The sequence below is a fragment of the Zootoca vivipara genome, chromosome 6 (genome assembly GCF_963506605.1).
Source record: "Zootoca vivipara chromosome 6, rZooViv1.1, whole genome shotgun sequence".
NCBI lineage: Eukaryota > Metazoa > Chordata > Lepidosauria > Squamata > Lacertidae > Zootoca > Zootoca vivipara.
Window position 1 is genome coordinate 9849945 of NC_083281.1, and position 19872 is coordinate 9869816.

At 47.1% G+C, this 19872-nt stretch overlaps 2 protein-coding genes across 3 annotated transcripts in view; one reads left to right on the top strand and one right to left on the bottom strand.

The window, feature by feature from the left end:
- Nucleotides 1-5768, top strand: part of LOC118086073 (disintegrin and metalloproteinase domain-containing protein 10-like) — a 42068-nt gene extending 36300 nt beyond the window's left edge. For both annotated transcript variants that reach the window (XM_060275399.1, XM_060275400.1), the window contains 2 exons: nucleotides 1172-1268; nucleotides 1694-5768. In XM_060275399.1, coding sequence (XP_060131382.1) covers nucleotides 1172-1268; nucleotides 1694-1830 — 234 coding nt within the window. In that variant the 3' untranslated portion in view covers nucleotides 1831-5768. The remainder of the gene's footprint in view (nucleotides 1-1171; nucleotides 1269-1693) is intronic.
- MICOS13 (mitochondrial contact site and cristae organizing system subunit 13) lies at nucleotides 5626-13269 on the bottom strand. The gene is made up of 4 exons (XM_035120393.2): nucleotides 13154-13269; nucleotides 11473-11629; nucleotides 8985-9036; nucleotides 5626-5778 (listed from the first exon to the last, which is right to left on the bottom strand). Exons 1-4 carry the CDS (start codon nucleotides 13180-13182, stop codon nucleotides 5681-5683), a joined length of 336 nt encoding a protein of 111 aa, XP_034976284.1. The 5' UTR covers nucleotides 13183-13269; the 3' UTR covers nucleotides 5626-5680.
- Between the last annotated feature and the right edge of the window lie 6603 nt (nucleotides 13270-19872).

The following is a 19872-nucleotide window of genomic DNA, read 5'->3' on the forward strand; positions in this document are numbered from 1 at the left end:
TCCAGAACCAATTACACTCACACCTCGGGTTCAGTACGCTTCAGGTTGAGTGTTCTGCGGACCAGTCTGGAAGAGATTAATCCACTTTCCATTACTTTCAATGGGAAAGTTCGCTTCAGGTTAAGTACAGACTTCCGGAACCGATTGTGTTTGTAAACCGAGGTACCACTGTATCTGGTATCTTCCAACTCCATATAGAGTTGGAAGGGACCCCTAAGGGTCATCTAGCCCAACCCCCCTGCAGCACAGGAGGGAGGTGGTGGCAAAGACCCATGCCCGAGACCCATAGCAAGAAAGAGGGCTTATGAAAATCAGAGGCCCCTCCTGGTTGTGGTTGAATCCTTTTGCTTGAGGATTCAATCTATCTCTAGTTTGGAGGAGTGAGGAACCCACCTCTGACGCCCAACTTTCAGATTTTGACCCTGGGTGGGAGAACACGACCGTCTGGTTTTGGAAACCATGACCTGCTGGCTTATTCTGTGTCCAGGGCAGCTGTCTATCAGCTCCATCTGGTACGCAGGCTGAGACCCTACCTGCCTGCAGACTGTCTCGCCAGAGTGGTGCATGCTCTAGTTATCTCCCGCTTGGACTACTGCAATGTGCTCTACGTGGGGCTACCTTTGAAGGTGACCCGGAAACTACAACTAACCCAGAATGCGGCAGCTAGACTGGTGACTGGGAGCGACCACCAAGACCACATAACACCGGTCTTGAAAGATCTACATTGGCTCCCAGTACGTTTCTGAGCACAATTCAAAGTGTTGGTGCTGACCTTTAAAGCCCTAAATGGCCTCGGTCCAGTATACCTGAAGGAGCATCTCCACCTCCATCATTCTGCCCGGACACTGAGGTCCAGCACCGAGGGCCTTCTGGCGGTTCCCTGGTTGTGAGAAGCCAAGTTGCAGGGAACTAGGCAGAGGGCCTTCTCGGTGGTGGGGCCTGCCCTGTGGAACGCCCTCCCAACAGATGTCAAAGAGGAAAACAACTACCAGACTTTTAGAAGACATCTGAAGGCAGCCCTGTTCAGGGAGGCTTTTAATGTTTAAAAGATTACTGTGTTTTATTTTTCTGTTGGGAGCCACCCAGAGTGGCTGGGGAAACCCAGCCAGATGGGCGGGGTATAAATAATAAATTATTATTATTATTATCAGTGGCCCCCCTCTCTCCGCAGACACGCTGGTGGGCCATCCTTCTGATGATTTTGACATTGGCCGCTATGATGGCAGCAACCATCTTCCTCTTTGGGAGGACGGTCGACACTGAAACAGGTACTTTGGGGGAAAGGTGCATTTCAGCCGCTTTTAACCCCCTCCCCGGTGGCCTGTCTTGCAGTGTAAGAACCCTTTTCAAGATCTTTACTGACCGTGGGGAAGGTAAGGTGAAGTGAGAGGTTTTCAGCATTTGAAACAAAGAGCGTATTTCAGTTTGGCTATTTCAAATGATAATCAAAATAAAAATAAAAATCATGCTGCTGTATCCAGCTAAGCTCTACTCAAAGTAGAACCCATTTAAATTAACAGACCTAAGCTAGTCATATCCATTAATTTCAGTGGGGCTACTCTACACAGTACGTGCAAAACATGGCTTCATTTGGACGAGCAACTTTTCCAAAAAAATTCAGGCAGCGCACCCCTCTCTATCCCCCACCTCTTAAGAGAGAGAAGCTGAGTGTTTTTCTCCCCATTTCCTGTAGATGAGAGAGCGACGAGGGTTTCCGATAAGAAGATTTCTCTCAACCAGCACCCAGAGAACCAGCATGCTTTCTTCTACTGGGAACATGAGGAGATCTATATCGAATCCCTGCGGCAGGAGTATGAAACCATTATATAGAGCCCCACTCCTTCAAAAGGCAGTCTGCGGGACTATGTTTGAATATCCTGAGCCTGCAGCTTTTCATAGAATCCTAGAGTTGGAAAGGACCCCCGAGGGTCATCTAGTCCAACCCCCTGCAATGCAGGAACCTCAGCTAAAGCATCCATGGCAGATGGCCATCCAACATCTGCTTAAAAACTTCCAAGGAAGGAGAGCCCACCACCTCTCGTCGGGGTCCATTCCATTGTTGGATGGCTCATACTGCCAGTTTTTCCTGATGTTTAGTCGAAATCTCCTTTCTTGTAGCTAGAAGCCATGGGTTCGAGTCCTGCCCTCCAGAGCAGGAGAAAACAAGCCTGCTCCATCATCCGTGACAGCCCTTTAAATATTTGAAGATGGCTCTCGTATCTCCTCTCAGACTCCTTTTCTCCAGGCTAAGCATACCCAGCTCCTTCGACCATTCCTCACAAGGCTGTTTCCAGACCTTTAATCATCTTGGTCGCCTTCCTCTGCACACCTTCCAGCTTGTCAACATCCTTCTTAAATTGTGGCGCCCAGAACTGGAGACAGTATTCCAAGTGTGGTCTGACCAAGGCAGAACAGAGTGGTACTATTACTTCCCTTGATATGGACACTAGACTTCTGTTGATGCAGCCTGGAATAGTGTTAGCTTTTTTTGCTGCTGCATCACCCCGTTGACTCATGTTACGTCTGTGATCGACTAAAACCCCTAGATCCTTTTTCAGATGCACTGCTAGTATGTCAGGTGTCTCCCATCTTATATTTGTGCACCAAGCTTAGATTTGTTCTTCCTTAGTGTAGAGCAGGCATACCCAAACTTCGGCCCTCCAGATGTTCTGGACTACAATTCCCATCATCCCTGACCACTGGTCCTGTTAGCTAGGGATCATGGGAGTTGTAGGCCAAAACATCTGGAGGGCCGCAGTTCGGGGGTGCCTGGTGTAGAACATTGCATTTATCCCCATTGAAATTCTTTTTGCTCATTGGGGTCCAGCTCTCTCATCTGTTATGGTCACACTGAATCCTGATTCGATCTTCTCCATCCTTGTTGATAAGACTCCTGCAAAGAAATGCTACCAGCTACCAGGAAGCGCTCCATCGTTCCGTCACACTCTTGTGTGACCAAGAAAACAGGCTGTGGAGGCGTGGCTATGCAAATCAAGGGGCAAAGTGGGCCAGGGAGCAGCAGGCTTGATGCTTAGTGGATGGGGGTTTTGTGGGGTCACCACCAAATCAGTGTAGAGTCGAGGGGTGCCTAAACTTTTTTTCAAAGAAGGCCAGATTTGATTAATTTGCGTTGAGCTTTTTTTTTTTTTACAGTTTTACCCCAAAGTTGTTGAACTTTCTTTAGGATTTAACCCAAAGTTGTTGAACTTTCTTTAGGATTTAACCCAAAGTTGTTGAACTTTTTTTAGGATTGAAGTTGATGAGCTTTCCTTAGGATTTTACCCCAGGACTTATACCTGCCACGAAGGTTGGATTAAATCAACCGGCGGGCCGGATTAGGCCCCAGAAATGGATTTTGTACATGCCTGGTGTAACCCTTTCCCTTTTTCCTGCACAGGCAAACAGCCCCAAAATTATGGTACTTCCATTGTTCCTGTTCTGCGGTGCTCAATGGGTACCGCCCACCCAACTGCTGTCCCATTGCCCTTACGCTGCTACAATTCCCACAGTTCCCTGCAAAGAGAGTTAAAGCGCTCTGGGAATTGTAGCTCTGTGAGGAATCGTGGGGGGGGGGGGGGTCTCCCAAGGACTCTCAGGACACTTAGCAAACTAGTTTCCAAAAATTATTGGGGGGGGGGGAGAGCCAGGACTGTTTCAAAGTGGGTTTTAAAAGTTGGGTGTGAATGTGGCCCTTCAAGGACTGTGGGGGAGAATGAATGAAGTTGTTTATGAAGCGTGGGGGGGGAGAGTGTCAATGCTCAGGGAGAGGGAAGCAATGGGAAGCAGGAAGAGCCATTGAAGAAAGCAAGGAAGTCTAGGAGGCACCCAGGAGAGGGATCTGGTTCACTTGAACATTGCCGCAGAACTCTGGTTAGCTACCAGCGATGGACCCCTCCCGGGTGCAGTTGAAAGTGCTTGGACCAGGGGTTCCCAACAAAATTTTCTCGAGGACCCCTCATCGAGCCGCTATTGTGACAAGGACCCCCATTAATTCCTAATCCTAAAATTAAAAAGTGAGAGCCAAATTAAGAGTCTTTTTATATTTTATATTTATACGTTTTTTACAGTTACAACAGAGTACTCCATCAGTATACAGTTAGTTTTAATTTTCAGTTCTTAATGAGATGACCCACTTTTTAACCAACGGTCCATTTTTAACTACGCGAACTGTAGCTTCCGCGAAAAACAACGCTTTGTTTACAAACACTACTGTTTTGCAAAGAGGCAGCGCGTGCCAGGGAGGAGGGAGGGGAATGGAGAAGACAGGGTACCTGCGCAGTAGCGCACAAATGAAGCCGACGCACGCAAAGCATCTTGGGGAGGTGAGCGTTAGTTTGCCTCTTTGCAAAACAGTAGTGTTTGTAAAGCACCACCTAACGGCATACAGCAGAACTACTGCCTCTATCTAATTCTAGTTTTGCGCTAGACTCTGCTCATGCAGGAAGCGGCCAAAACAAAAAATCTGTTATCATACGAAATATATTTAATATATTTTTTATTCTAATAGCATCTTGCGGACCCCTCTGGCATAGCTTGCGGACCCCTGGGGGTCCGCGGACCACCTGTTGGGAACCACGGACTACTGCAATGCGCTCTACGTGGGGCTACCTTTGAAGGTGACCTGGAAACTACAACTAATTCAGAATGTACAAGACAAGTTGGGGCAAGGAATTCTGTACTGGAAGAGAGTTGGCAACCCAGTCAGATGGGTGGGGTACGAATAATAAAATTACTACTGTTGTTGCTGTTCTTTTGCTAATAAACCAAGTGGCGGGAGCACTGGCAAGGAAACTCCCACAATCCAAACACTGCAGGGGGCTTCCAGTGCCCAACTCCTCCTTTGATCCTTTCCATAAAGGGATTATTCCTAGCAAACAAGAAATCCCGTCTGATATGGAGGGAGCAGCCTCTCATACAGACATCGGATCAGTCCAGCAGCACGCAGCCCCATCCTCCTTGAATTTGTCTAATCCTCTTTTAAAGCCATCAAAGTTGGGGGCCATCGCTGCCTCCTGCGGGAGGGAGTTCCGGAGTTTTTAACACGGCGCTGCGCAAAAAAACCTATTTTTAAGGCCACCTGAGAGGGTTTGCAACAGCCCCCGTTCACCTCAAACTCCGCCGCGACCATGGAACACTGGTCCTAAAAGGCCTACATTGGCTCCTGGTATGTTTTCGAGCACAATTCAAAGTCTTGGTGCTGACCTTTAAAGCCCTAAACAGACTTTGCCCTGTAGTCCTGAAGGAGTGTCTCCACCCCCATCATCCAGCCTGGACACTGAGGTCCAGCTCTGAGGGTTTTCTGGCAGTTCCCTCCCTGCGAGGAGTGAGGTTACAGGGAACCAGGCAGAGGGCCTTCTCGGTGGTGGCGCCCGCCCTGTGGAACACCCTCCCACCAGATGTCAAGGAAACAAACAACTATCTGACATTTAGAAGACATCTGAAGACAGCCATGTTTAGGGAAGTTTTTAATGTTGGATGTTTTATTGTGTCTTTCATATTCTGTTGGGAGCCGCCCAGGGTGGCTGGGGAAACCCAGCCAGATGGGCGGGGTATAAATAATAAATTATTCTTATTCTCATTATAAAGTCTTTTATTGCAGCCCTTGAGAAACAGGGGCCAGACTCTGGTGCTGAAGACCTCCCCATTAAAGGTGGCAAGAGGGGGCCTTATTGGAGGGGCTTCATTTGACAAGGTCCTTCATGTACTTCCATCCATGCTGGGTATATTCACAGGCCCTGGTGGGGGCTACGGAGAGAGCGCCAATTGTCGTCCGAACCCCTGCAGAAAACAACAAGAAGAGCAACAACAAAATAAGAAGCGAGAAACTGCAACGGAAAGTTGCAGCATGGACTGATATTCCTGCTCAGAATTCCATTCCCCCCACGGTCAGTCAAGTTGGCAGTCACTGAGCATGCTCAGTCCCCATCAAATGGTCTGTGCATCTTTTTTTTTTGCAGGGCAGGTGGGCATCTTTCCATTTGCTTGTTTGTTGCAATTATCCCACGTTTTCTCCAAGAGGGTCGAGGTGGCGTGTACACGGTTCTTCTCCCCATTTTATTTCCCCACAACAACCCTGAGAGGTAGGTTAGGCTGAGAGAGGCAGCGACTGGCCCAAGGTCGCCCAGTGAGCTTCATGGCTGAGCGGAGGATTTGAACCCTGCTCTGTCAGGTCCTGGTCCCACACTGGGAGCAGTCAGCCCCAATGCCAAAGCTTCAGAACATATTAAAACACCCTGCTATGATTGAAAGCATATGCAACCGACACAAGAAAGTATCACCAAGGCAACTGTCTGCAAACTAATAATAAAGGTCCATAAAAATGGCAAAAGTAGTTTCTTTCCCAAATAGGTTTCATCTTAAACCAGGGGTCGGCAAGGTTTACCTCGCCTGGGCCGGTTCACTCCAGCGGAGATCCCTCCGTGGGCTGGATCGCGCGCATGCATAAGTGCGTGCGCCCTCAATTTCTGGCGTCTGTGCATGTGCAGATGTGATTTCCGGTGCCGCGGAAGCGAGTCCCCACGCCAGTTTAGCGCAGTGCGTGGGGACTCGCCGAACAGGCAGCTCGGTTCGGGGGTGGCTCGTGGGCCGGTTAAATGACCCCTGTGGGCCGCTTGTGGCCCACGGGCCTTAGCTTGCTGACCCCTGTCTTAAACAATAGCAAACACAGTAAATAAAGAGCCCACTTGTGAAATATCGGTGGCTCAGTGCTCATTTCTTCTTTCCAAAATAGATTTTATCTTGGACAATTGCAAACGCAGTAATCAAGAAAGGATAGCTAACTCAAACTATCTTTCCCAGTCCTGTGCAGGTCTGCATAAGCCCCACCTGCTTTGCTGCCCCAAGGCAGTGACTGTTCTGGAAAGCAAGGGAAAGCGATTCCTTTCGGACTTGAGTGTGCTACACAACACATGGCGGAAGGCTATCCTGGCCGTTCGGCACCCTTTGCACCAGAGGGAAGCCGGCTCCCGGGGTTGAGTGTAGAGCAAAACACAGCCAGTGTGGTGCAGTGGTTAAGAGTGTTGGACTAGGACCTGGAAGACCAAGATTCGAATCCCCACTCGGCCATGAAGCTCACTGAGTGTGACGGTGGGGCTAGTCAGCACCTCTTGGAGCCTAACCTGAGTTGGTGTGGAGAACCATGTATTTCCACACTGAGCTCCCAGGAGAGAGAAATCAACACAATAAACAGCATAAAATGGGCAGCCAAGGCAGGCACCCCCAAACTGCAGCCCTCCAGATGTTTTGGCCTACAACTCTCATGATCCCTAGCTAAGAGGACCAGTGGTCAGGGATGATGGGAACTGTAGTCCAAAACATCTGGAGGGCCAAAGTTTGGGGGTGCCTGAGCCAAGGCAAAGATTGTGTTTTTTTAAAAAAGGATTGCTTATCCCCCCCCCTTACGTTTTCAGCTGTCCTAATATTTATCCATAAGCCACCTTGAGTCCCTGTCGAGAATAAAAGTTGGGGTATAAGTAAATACCGTATATTCTGGCGTATAAGACGACTCCTGACCCATGAAAATCGTCTCAAAAGTTGGGGGGCCGTCTTATACGCCGGGTACTAGAATCAGCAGTCGCCGCATATGGTGGGGGGAGCTCAAAAACGGCATGGCACAGTTTCCCTAAAGGAGTCCCTGAAGAAGCGTGTGCTCGGGAGAGGGCTGCTCTCTGCAGGGGCGCCTCTTCATCGGCACATGGGGGTGCCTGAAGTGAGATGGCAGGATAGCAGGATAGAGAGGATAGCCCGCTCAGCCCAGCCGCCCGACAAACAAAAGGGAACAAAAGGGAAAGCTTTCTTGCACTGTTGGCTCCTGCTTTAGAGAGGGAGAGGGGGCTGAGCTGGGTGTGCTCGGCGTGCTAGGGGTTAAAAGGAACTGAGCAGGAGTCCTAGAGAGGATAGCCCGCTCAGCCCAGCCACCCGAAGCCGCGTGCAGGGTACAGGAACAAAAGGGAAGGCTTTCCTGCAAGGAGAAGGCTGTTGTCTCTCTCCTCTGCAAGTGCTACCTTCTGGGTAGGTGGAAGGTGCTCTTGCTTTAGAGAGGGAGAGGGGGCTGAGCTGGGTGCCCAGCCACCCGGGAAGGCTTTCCTGGAAGGAGAAGGCTGTTGTCTTTCTGCTCTGCAAGTGCTGCCTTCTGGGTGGGTGGAAGGAGCCCCAAAACAGGGTGGGGGGCAAGAAGCGGTGGCGAAAGGGCAGCTCTCCCAGGAAAGGATGTGGAGAAAAGGCCATCGAGTTTCAATGGAACCCAGTTCTCCCCACAGGAGCATAGGAAGTTGCCTTGTAGACCACAATATGTCATTGATATACTTATGACATAAGATGATGAACAGGAGGATTTTGAAGGCTTTTAAAGGGAAACTGTCGAATTAAAATTACCATATTGAAATCAAATCTGATGTTTCTTTAATTTTTATTTGGTGTGCGGTGGAAGAGGGGTAGTCTTACACGGCGAATATATACCAAACTCTATATTTTAATTGGAAAAGTTGGGGGGGGGGTCGTCTTATACACCGGAATATACGGTATATAATAAATAATAACAGGTGGGAAACAAAAGTGGATACTCTGCGGACCCTTCTGGTTGCAGAACTTAAATTGTGGGACATAGGGCTTCATTCATTTTTTCCCCTTCAAAATATAGTCCGGCCCCCCACAAGGTCTGAGGGACAGTGGACCGGCGCCCTGCTGAAAAAGTTTGCTGACCCCTGATTTAGGGCAGATTCTAAGGGGTTATGTTTACCATTGCAGAGGGCCAACAAGGCTTCTTTTCATCTGCTACAGTCGGGGGGGGGGGGGGAACCACGTATTTTCATTTTGAAAGATCTAACAGCAGACCAAACCGCAAGCCAGTCTCCTCCTGCCTCTGAATACGACTCTATGGGCCTGATCCCAGAAAAGCTCTTCTTGTGCTCGATGGTCAAGAAATCCCAGGGAGAAGGACATAATAGGAACTGGCATGTGGCAGGGGTTGAATTAAAAAGCCTTACCTGAGTTCCAGAAGCTGCAGAGAGAGAATTCAGTCTTTGGGACAGCCGGAAGCTGGGGGAATGAAGAACACAAGCAAGGCATATAAAAAAAGGCTGGTGGCGCCTTGGAAAGCAGCTTGCATTGCAAAAGGTTCTGGGTTCAAGACCTAGAAATCTGTTTAGAGCAGGTGTGGGGAACCTGTCAGCTGTCAGAAGCCACTGGATTCCAACCAGCCCCAAAGAGCATTCGTGCAATGGTCAGGAGGCCGCCTGGAGCTTTTCAGATGAAGGTCAATTATAAATTTAATGAATAAAATAAATACAATATGCTTGTGATTGTTGTTGTTGTTGTAATTTGGTCGTGTCGAACTCTTCATGACCCCATGGACCATAGCACGCCAGGCACTCCTGTCTTCCACTGCCTCCCGCAGTTTGGTCAAACTCATGTTCGTAGCTTCGAGAACACTGTCCAACCATCTCGTCCTCTGTCATCCCCTTCTAGTGCCCTCAATCTTTCCCAACATCAGGATCTTTTCCAAGGATTCTTCTTCATGGATCAATGCCTTGTCGTGGCGAAGGGGCTTGAATAACTCAGAGAAGCTATGAGCTATGCCATGCAGGGCCACCCAAGATGGACAGGTGATAGTGGAGAGTTTTGACTAAACGTGATCCACCTGGAGAAGGAACTGGCAAGCCACTCCAGTATCCCTGCCAAGAAAACTCCATGGACAAAGACAACACGCTTGTGATACCGCCTTCTAATTATGCTGTTTTAAACCTGCATTTTATACCTGACTTCCTTCAGTAAGGTTTTCTTTTGAAACGTTTAAGATCTTTTTAAAAATATATATATATTATCTTTGCTGGGTTAAATGCACATTCTGCAGTTGGCCTCCTCTTGTCATGCTTCCTTTTGAAATCTTTAGTATTCTAAAGATTTTAGTTTTCTGTTGATCACTTTGAATGCGTATTTTATGTTTGATTTTCTTCAGTAATGTTTCGATTCTGGATTGGTTCATTTAATGTTTTAGCGTGTTGCAAACTGCTCTGAGATTTTTCTTCTTAAAAATATAAAGTGGAATAGAAGTGAAAATAATAATAATAATAATAATGTGTCTGGCTGTATCAGCAGTTCTTGGCCTCACTGAGATTAGCCTCCTAGAGCAAGGGGTCCCTTTATCTTTAGGCTTGCTAAGATGTATAAAGACTGAATCAGATAAGTGCTGGAGATGCAATGAGGTGGAGAGAACCTTCTTTCATATGTGGTGGACTTGTAAAAGGGTAAAAGAGTATTGGGAAATGATCTATAACGAATTGAAAAAATGTTTAAAAGTAATTTCTCCCCAGAGTCCTTTTCGTTGGGGATAATTCAGACTGAAATTCCCAGGTGTCAAAAAAGGTTATTTATGTATGCAACTGTTTTCTGTTAGCCACAAAATGGAAAACGAGTGAGGTCCCAACTAAAGAAGAGTGGCAACTTAAGCAGATTTAACATACAGAATAAGAGAACAAGAAGAACATACCAGTATGTTTAGAGAAGATTGGAAAGCGTTTATCGAATATATGGGAAATAACTGTGTACAGCTGATTTTGATGGATGCAATTATGGAATACCGAATGGTTTAGTTTGTGTAAAATAGGCAGGGCTTTATGCTATGCAAAATGAACTATGGAAAGAGAAGAGGGGAAGTCATTGATATTTTAAGGACATCTAAATGAGTATTTTTAATTGTAAAACAGAAAGTTTAATAAAAATTCGCCGAAGAATTGATGCTTTTGAATTATGGTGCTGGAGGAGACTCTTGAGAGTCCCATGGACTGCAAGAAGATCAAACCTATCCATTCTGAAGGAAATCAGCCCTGAGTGCTCACTGGAAGGACAGATCGTGAAGCTGAGGCTCCAATACTTTGGCCACCTCATGAGAAGAGAAGACTCCCTGGAAAAGACCCTGATGTTGGGAAAGATTGAGGGCACAAGGAGAAGGGGACGACAGAGGACGAGATGGTTGGACAGAGTTCTCGAAGCTACAAACATGAGTTTGACCAAACTGCGGGAGGCAGTGCAAGACAGGAGTGCCTGGCGTACTATGGTCCATGGGGTCACGAAGAGTCGGACACGACTAAACGACAACAACATATATAAAAACAAGTTTGACTCGAACGCTTTTCAGAACAAAACCAGCCAGCACTTGTAAAAACAGACAGGCCTTTTCAGTGGCGACTCCCTGCCTTATGCGTGGGTGGGAAGCTTTGATCTAGTTTTTTAAAAAAGAGAAAGAATGGCCTTTGGGGTTTATTTATTTTATTTATTTATTTTTACAATGCTAGTTTTAAGGCGTGCAAGCGCCGTCTTTTTGCTTAAAATATGTGGGAGCCGGTTTGAGTTGCCATGGCAAAAAGAGAGAGAGAGAGCAGATACTAAAAATTAAACAATAATAATAATAATAATAATAATACTCAAGAGGTCTGGGGAACCACAGTGCAGCCAAACACTCTGATGAACTCTTACCTTCCAGCCAAAATATTTTGCCCATTCTTCCACAGCTGGGGGGAGCGCTTCTTGGGCTTTTCGGAGAGCTCGGGCCCCCTCTTCGCCCCCGCTCAGCAAACCTTGGCTGTAAACCACGTAGATGGCCCCCCCTGCCAAGCCACCTTTGACCAGGAACCTGAGCAGAAAAAATCATAATAATAATTTTAAAAAATGTATCCCGCCCTCCCCGGCTGAGGCCGGGCGCAGAGCGGCTAACATCATAAAAACAACACAATATGCATAAAAACAGAGATCAATTAATTAGCTGTAGAGTTGAAAGGGACCCCGAGGGTCATCCATCCCAACCCCTTGCAATGCCCAATGCGGGGCTCGAACCAACAACCGTGAGATGAAGAGTCTCATGCTCTACCTACTGAGCCATCTCAGGAAAGGGAAGAGACTGGCAAAAGGCATATAAAGGATTTCGCAGTTGCCACCAGAAGCCCCACAGAAGGCACAATTTGAGGGAGCCAGTCTCTCGCTTTCTCTCGTCTATAGCCGTAGTCTACCTCTCCAGGGTGCTTGTGAAGACAAAGTATGCGAAAGTCTCACACCTCCAGTGGACATAAAATATGAGAAATATAACACTTTGCATGGAAGAACCAGTTAAGATCAGAAGCAGTGCAAGAGGATTCTCGGGTAAAGTTAATAATGAGTTATTGGTTTGGGTTTTTCTTTTTTGTCATGTATTTTGTGGTCTCCTTTTGTGTTTTTATGCCACAACCCGCCCTGTGATCTTCGGATGAAGGGCACTGGGCAGTATAGAAATTTAATAGATAATAATAGAAATAATAAACTTCCTTCCTCAGCGGAAGGGGATGAACTCTGCATGTGCTCAGAGGCACCAAGGAATTTGTTAACAAAGGGCAGCAAAATGTCAAAGCAACTTGTGTTGGTCACGGGACAGGCAGAATTCCAACAGGTAAAGCTTCCTCCTCTTCTGCAGCCCATAGACACAATGAGAGGGGCTGATTATATATATATATATATATATATATATATATAGGGGGGCTGTGTTAATAGGCAGAGGGCAGCCCTGGAAAAAGAGGGGACAGGTGCAAAATTAACCCCCAAATCATGGGCGCAGCCAAAGCAGAAATCAATAAAAATACATAGCAAGCTGAGGTTCTGTCCCCCCAACAAAAGTCCTGGCTACGCCCCTGCCCCAAATTATCAAGCTTTTGTACAACACTCAGAACAGGTGGAAGTTGAATTAATATTAGTATTTGCCAATGAAATGGGAGGTGGAAGGGACTGTTTGGATCCAACAGATTGCGGTGGAAAGAGCTCACAGAGATATATTTTGCAAAATGTGATCCGTTTTGTTATCAGGATTTGCAGAATAATCTTTATTTGCCTCAGCCACTAGCCATAACAACCAAAGAAGGAATAAAAGCTGTTTTTAATATTTCTGGGCACCAGCATATCGAATATGGATATATTTTTTAAATTTTAAAATGCCCATTTCAGCTCAGAACATTGTGCAAAAGTAAAATGGGGGTGGAACAGAAGGGTGTTCCTTTTCCTATTTTTGCTGCTGGGATTTGCAAAGGCTCCGAAATAACCAGGAGGCATTTTCCACCTGGTCATTCTTGCTCCCCATTTAACGAAGGGAGAAAAAGAAATACAGAAAGAAATCAAGACGGCCCGCCCGACTCACTTGACAATGGGGAAGATGCGGGGAGCCATGACTGAGCGACGTCTCCGCGCGCGGCGCAAGGGCAGCTCGGCGCCCGGCCGCGCCGTTTCCACAGAACCAGCCAGCGAGCCGCGCCTCTCGCGGGACTTTTCGGGAATTGTAGTCCGAAGGCGGGCGAGTCACATGCCCTTCCACTGAAATTCCGCTCTACCCTTGGCGACTCGTTGGTTGCACCTCCAACTCAAGGTTTTCTTCTTGCTTAAAGGCAACTTTCGGCGAAAGGGAGAGGAAGGCGCTTGACAGCCTCTGTGCTTTATGTTTTTTGCTTTTTTTAATTAAAAAAAGAACATTTATTCGGGAGTAAGTCCCAAACATAAGCATTTGCCCGTTGTTGTTTTTTGCAGATTTAGTGGGGGTTGGGGTTGGGGGTTGCTTGTTTTATCGGCTTAGAATACCTGTCCTGGAGCAACTCTCCAGGTTTTTTCTCCTCCTGAGCAGGAGGACCCCTTGCAGCTGGTGGTGAGGATCATGCTGCAACATTTTGTTGCAGTTCCCACTCATTGGAAAAGTCCCTACCAGAGAAGAATGGAAGATCAATTTGATGGTCTATCTATGCCGAAATGGCCCAAATGACCGGAAGAATCAGAAATCGGGAAGACCAAAATTTTAATAAGGAATGGGGGGGATTTGTCTTAAAAACCATTGCAAACAGTTAAAAATCATTAGCAGGATTGGAATATCACTTGTGGTTTAATGGGGAATTTAGACACGACGGAGAGGTAGAAGATTTTGGATCATCATAAAAGATGAAGGAGGAAATGATTAACGATAGGACCCACGAAGGGGAAGAGGAACATCCTGGAGATTCTTCGGAATCTTGTTTTTATGTTGTATGTTCAATGTATGACTGTAAAATTTTAATTTGAAAAAAACAAACAAATTATATATAAGGGACACGGGTGGCGCTGTGGTCTAAACCACAGAGCCTAGGGCTTGCTGATCGGAAGGTCAGCAGTTCGAATCCCTGCAACGGGGTGAGCTCCCGTTGTTCGGCCCCAGCTCCTGCCAACCTAGCAGTTCGAAAGCACGTCAAGTAAATAAATAGGTATCGCTACAGCGGGAAGATAAACGGCGTTTCCGTGTGCTGCTCTGGTTCGCCAGAAGCGGCTTTGTCATGCTGGCCACATAACTTGGAAGCTGTCTGTGGACAAACGCCAGCTCCCTTGGCCAGTAAAGCGAGATGAGTGCCGCAACCCCAGAGTTGTCCGCGACTGGACTTAACAGTCAGGGGTACCTTTACCTTTACCTATATACAGTATATAAAAGAAAAATCCGCTTACAAAATAAGAATAATCTGAACAGGCCTGTGTTTCGGGGAAGGTCCAAGGCAGGCACCCCCAACCTTTGGCCCTCCAGATGTTTTGGACTACAATTCCCATCATCCCTGACCACTGGTCCTGTTAGCTAGGGATCATGGGAGTTGCAGGCCGCAGGTTGGGGGTGCCTGGTGCAAGGTGACGTTGCATCAGTCTAACCCACCCCACCCCAAATGGTCAGGTGTTGGGTCTCTGGGGTGGTTGGTCCCAGGAGGCCAAAGAGGCAAGCGGGGGGCCAATTCAAAGGCTGAGCCTGAGAGATGGATGGAGAGGCTTGGAGCCCCCATCCCACAATTTTAATGAGTCCCCCTTTTTTTCCAAAAGCTGTGTAAGGTCGCTTCTGCCACCACCATCTTGTGGTGCCAGAATCTGGCCCGATTCACAGGCAACACAGCACAGAGACAAAAATATCAGTGGAAGGAGCTCCTCCAACGCTCTTCTAGAAGTTTCCACTGGGAGGCCGGGATAGCGCATGGCTGCTGCCACCTTGTGGCAGTCAGGAATAGCAGCTACAGTAGAGCCATATCTTTAAAACTAGGGTTTTTAAAAATACTGTACAGTACATACATTTCACACACCTGACATTCGCATTCTTAACTCTTGGTTTGCGGCCCACGAGTTTATTATTATTATTTGAAATTCGCACATTTGAAAGGAAGGCAGGTTCCTTCTCGGTCCTTCCCTCTGCACTTAAACAGCCATTTTATAGTCTAACAATAATAATAATAATAATTCCTTCCAGTAGCACCTTAGAGACCAACTAAGTTTGTCATTGGTATGAGCTTTCGTGTGCATGCACACTTCTTCAGAAGTACCTGTAACTAGCCATTTTATAGGATCGGCTGCAAATATTTTTAGATGCCTTGGTGGCCCTCGTTTTATTAGGGAACATAGCCATTTCCTGGCATATTGGGAAGAATTGGTATGTTGGGATATGCAAATTGCAATTCAATGGCACCTATGAATCAAATTCCAACGGAGAGCGCAATCCCATTGGGCACAGTGGGTAAGTGTGCTCATTGTATTAGTTGTCTTCTAATAATTTTGCCCTGGTTTTCTAGAAATGGGGGGGGGGGAGAGACTCCCAGAGTGGTTTGCAAAGGTCAGTGGCAAGGCAGCTCCTGCAGTCTAAAAGGCCTGCGGTCTTTTTTTTAAAGACACAACAGACAAGGAAAATGAGAGGAGGAGGGAGGAGGAAAATTCGAACACAAGGCACAAGTGCTTAAACTTTGCAGGGGTCAGCAAACTTTTTCAGCAGGGGGCCGCTCCACTGTCCCTCAGAACTTGGGGGGTGGGTGGGTAAGCAAATTCCTATGCCCCAAAAATAACCCAGAGATGCATTTTAAATAAAAGGACACATTCTACTCATGTAAAAACACGCTGATTCCCGGACCATCCGCGGGCCGGATTTAGAAGGGGATTGGGCCAGATCCGGCCCCTGGGCCTTAGTTTGCCTACCCATGGCTTAAAGTGACAGAGTTCTTATAATGACTGACTGGGGTTGGATATATTTCAACACCTCTGGAAGGCTGCCCTCCCTAATGTTTAGTCAGAATCTCCTTTCTTGTCCTTGGAATCCATTGCTCCAGGCCTTGCTCTCTGCAGCAGCAGGAAACAAGCTTGCTCCATCTTCCACGAAACAGTCCTTCAGATATTTGAAGATGGCTCTCATGTAACCTTTCCATCTCCTCCTCTACAGGCTAAAACAGGCCCATCTGCCTCATCCATTCCTCCTGAGGCTTGGTTTCCAGACCCTTGGGCGCCTTTCTCTCCACACCTTCCAGCTTGACAACATTCTTCTCAAACTAAGGTGCCCAGAAGTGAACACAGAACCCCAGGTGTGGTCTGACCAAGTCAGAATAGATCTGGACACTAGCTTTCTGTCGATGCAGCCATGAATTGCATTAGCTTCTTTTACTGCTGCACCACACTCTTGACTCGCATTAAGCTTGCGGTCTTCTAAGACCCCTAGTAGGGCACCCAGGGTAGGACGGTTAAAGGTAAAGGGACCCCTGACCATTAGGTCCAGTCGTGACCGACTCTGGGGTTGTGCGCTCATCTTGCATTATTGGCCGAGGGAGCCGGCGTACAGCTTCCAGGTCATGTGGCCAGCATGACAAAGCCGCTTCTGGCGAACCAGAGCAGCGCATGGAAACGCCGTTTACCTTCCCGCTGTAGCGGTTCCTATTTATCTACTTGCACTTTGACGTGCTTTCGAACTGCTAGGTTGGCAGGAGCAGGGACCGAGCAACGGGAGCTCACCCCATCGCGGGGATTCGAACTGCCGACCTTCTGATTAGCACGCCCTAGGCTCAGTGGTTTAACCTACAGCGCCACCTGGGTCCCTCATGTAGGACGGTTGTACATGCTCAAAACATCCCTTGTGGGTGAATGGTTGTGTTTCACCTCTACGCAGGCTCCGTCTGCTTTGGGTATTTAAATCTGCACACCAGACCACAAATCCTCATGAAAATCCATCAGGGTGCGACTTCTTCCCGAGCTGAGAAAGTGCACAGAGGCACTGCGGTCCTTAATTTTACATTTACACCCCCCCCCCACACACACACCATCCACCCTGAGTTAATCCCTGCCCCAGGGCAACTCTGATCAGCGGACTCGGGTTCTAGTAAACACACAAAATACATGCTGGATCCTGCAAGCCTTTGAAGTCTGTAAATTATTATTTATTTATTTATTTATTTATTTATTTATTTATTTATTTATACCCCGCCCATCTGGCTGGGTTTCCCCCACCACTCTGGGCGGCTTCCAAAATACATTAAAATATCACAGATTAAAAACTTCCCTTAACACGACTGCCTTTAGGTGTTTTCTAAATGTCAGGTAGTTGTTTATCTCCTTGTCCTCCGATGGGAGGGCGTTCCACAGAGCAGGCGCCACTACCGAAAAGGCCCTCTGCCTGGTTCCCTGTAGCTTTGCTTCTCGCAGTGAGGGAACCGCCAGAAGGCCCTTGGCACTGGATCTCAGTGTCCGGGCTGAACGATAGGGGTGGAGACGCTCCTTCAGGTATATAGGACCGAGGCTGTTTAGGGCTTTAAAGGTCAGCACCAACACTTTGAATTGTGCTCGGAAACGTACTGGGAGCCAATGTAGGTCTTTTAGGACCGGTGTTATGTGGTCCCGGCGGCCACTCCCACTCACCAGTCTAGCTGCCGCATTCTGGATTAATTGCAGTTTCCGGGTCACCTTCAAAGGTAGCCCCACGTAGAGCGCATTGCAGTAGTCCAAGCGGGAGATAACCAGAGCATGGACCACTCTGGTGAGACAGTCCGCGGGCAGGTAGGGTCTCGGCCTGCGTACCAGATGGAGCTGATAGACAGCCGCCCTGGACACAGAATTAACCTGTGCCTCCATGGACAGCTGTGAGTCCAAAATGACCCCAAGGCTGCGCACCTGGTCCTTCAGGGGCACAGTGACCCCATTCAGGACCAGGGAGTCCCCCACACCTGCCCGCCCCCGTCCCCCAAAAACAGTACTTCTGTCTTGTCAGGCTTCAACCTCAATCTGTTAGCCGCCATCTATCCTCCAACCGCCTCCAGGCACTGGCATGTAGAGCCTCCAGGTATCATAGGATGCCAGGAGCAGCAATGACGGAGGCCTCTCGTGCCCTGTTTGTGGCCTTCCTGGAGGTACCCGGTCACTGCTGAAAATGCAATGCCGGTTTAAATGGAACAGAATTACATTTATTGTAATTCTCAATTTCCTTAACAGCCTTTTTGTATGCTGTCTTCACTGAAATATGCATTTTTAACGTTTTAACTTTCCCCTCTACTTTGTGCAATTCTGTGCTCATTACTTGGTTGGAGAATTTTAGCATTGAATTACTCGGATAATGTGCAAATTTTCAAAGGATGGCTGCATTTTGGTTCTTGCAGGGTTTCAGAAACTGCAAACTGAATTTAATCCCCCCCTCCCCCCCTCCACCACCTTTTCTCTGAACTCTTCTAAGGGGAAATCAAAACACAGCAAAACTCTCTCTAAAAAGGGGGAGGGAAGTCTTTCACCTGAAGCAATTGAGACTCCAGTTTATTCAAATAAATTCCATTTGCTTGGTTTTTGTTTTTTTATTATTCAATAAAAGTCATAAGATTCTTAAGACCACAGCAAGTTGCTGGACACCCAAGTCTATTGGTATGATTTCACCTGCAAACACCGGAAATTCTTGCAGCAGTAATTGTCAATGGAAAAGTTGGTGGGTGGGGGTGAACGGGGAGGAGAAAGACTAGGACACTCCCTCCTCCCCTCTTATTTTTACACAGTACTTCAAAATGTCCTTTTAAGGTGGAGAGAGGGAATGTGGCTGGCAGGTGGGAGTTATAGGTATATATTTATATTTATGTATATATATATATATTTAAATATATATATATTTCTTTTTCAAGTTCAAAATTAAGGTTCAGCCATCATGAAACCACTCCATAGCAGAAATAGAACGACATTGTACAAATCACATACGGAATAGATGGTTCTTAAGTATTAAAAAAACCTGTATTTACAGCTGTAAACGTGGACTTTAGAAAAACAACAACTCACAAATCATTCACACTGTTCCAAGCACCCTCCATACACTTCCTCTGTTCTGAGAGGTGCCACACACACACACACACACACCGCCGAAAGCCCTCGAAAAGTGGTAGGCAATTATAATGGAGCCCGTGGCAGAACTTGGAAATTGCAGGGCTTCGTACTTAGAGAGGACAGTTCTCTGCTAGAGGACTGTGTTGGCCAAAGTTTAGTTTGAAGATGAAGAATCCTAAAAAGGGACAAAAGGACAAGTTGCTCATCAACCGCTGGCAGGACCTGGACTGCAGAAGGAGCTGCTACACACCTGGGACTTGGCTACACTCGACAATTATATTATTATAAATACAGTGGTACCTCTACTTACGAATAACTCTACTTATAATGTTTCTACTTACGAATGGAGCTCCATCCGCCATCTTGGATGTGGTTTAGATAGGATTTTTTCTACTTACGAATTTTTTCTCCCAATGCATTCCTATGGGATTCGACTTACGAATGTGCGTTCAGAATGCATTAAATTTGTAAGTAGAGGTACCACTGTATGTTATAAACATATGTTATAAAGATGCCGCTGTAGAGCAGCATCTGTCACCAATGGGATTTTGCACTGAGAGCTTTCATAGCTTTTATTTTTCTATAGCGGGTTTTTTTCTTTTTAAATCAGTGTAGATCCAGCCCTAGAACGGGACGCATTTCTGTTCGAACTAGAGTCATTACTTCTTGATTTGCATCCAGCCATGTGCAAATTTGTGGGCAGTGGTGAAAATCCCAGGCAACGCCTAACAGGGCAGACCTCCCCGGGAGTAAGTCCCATTGAAT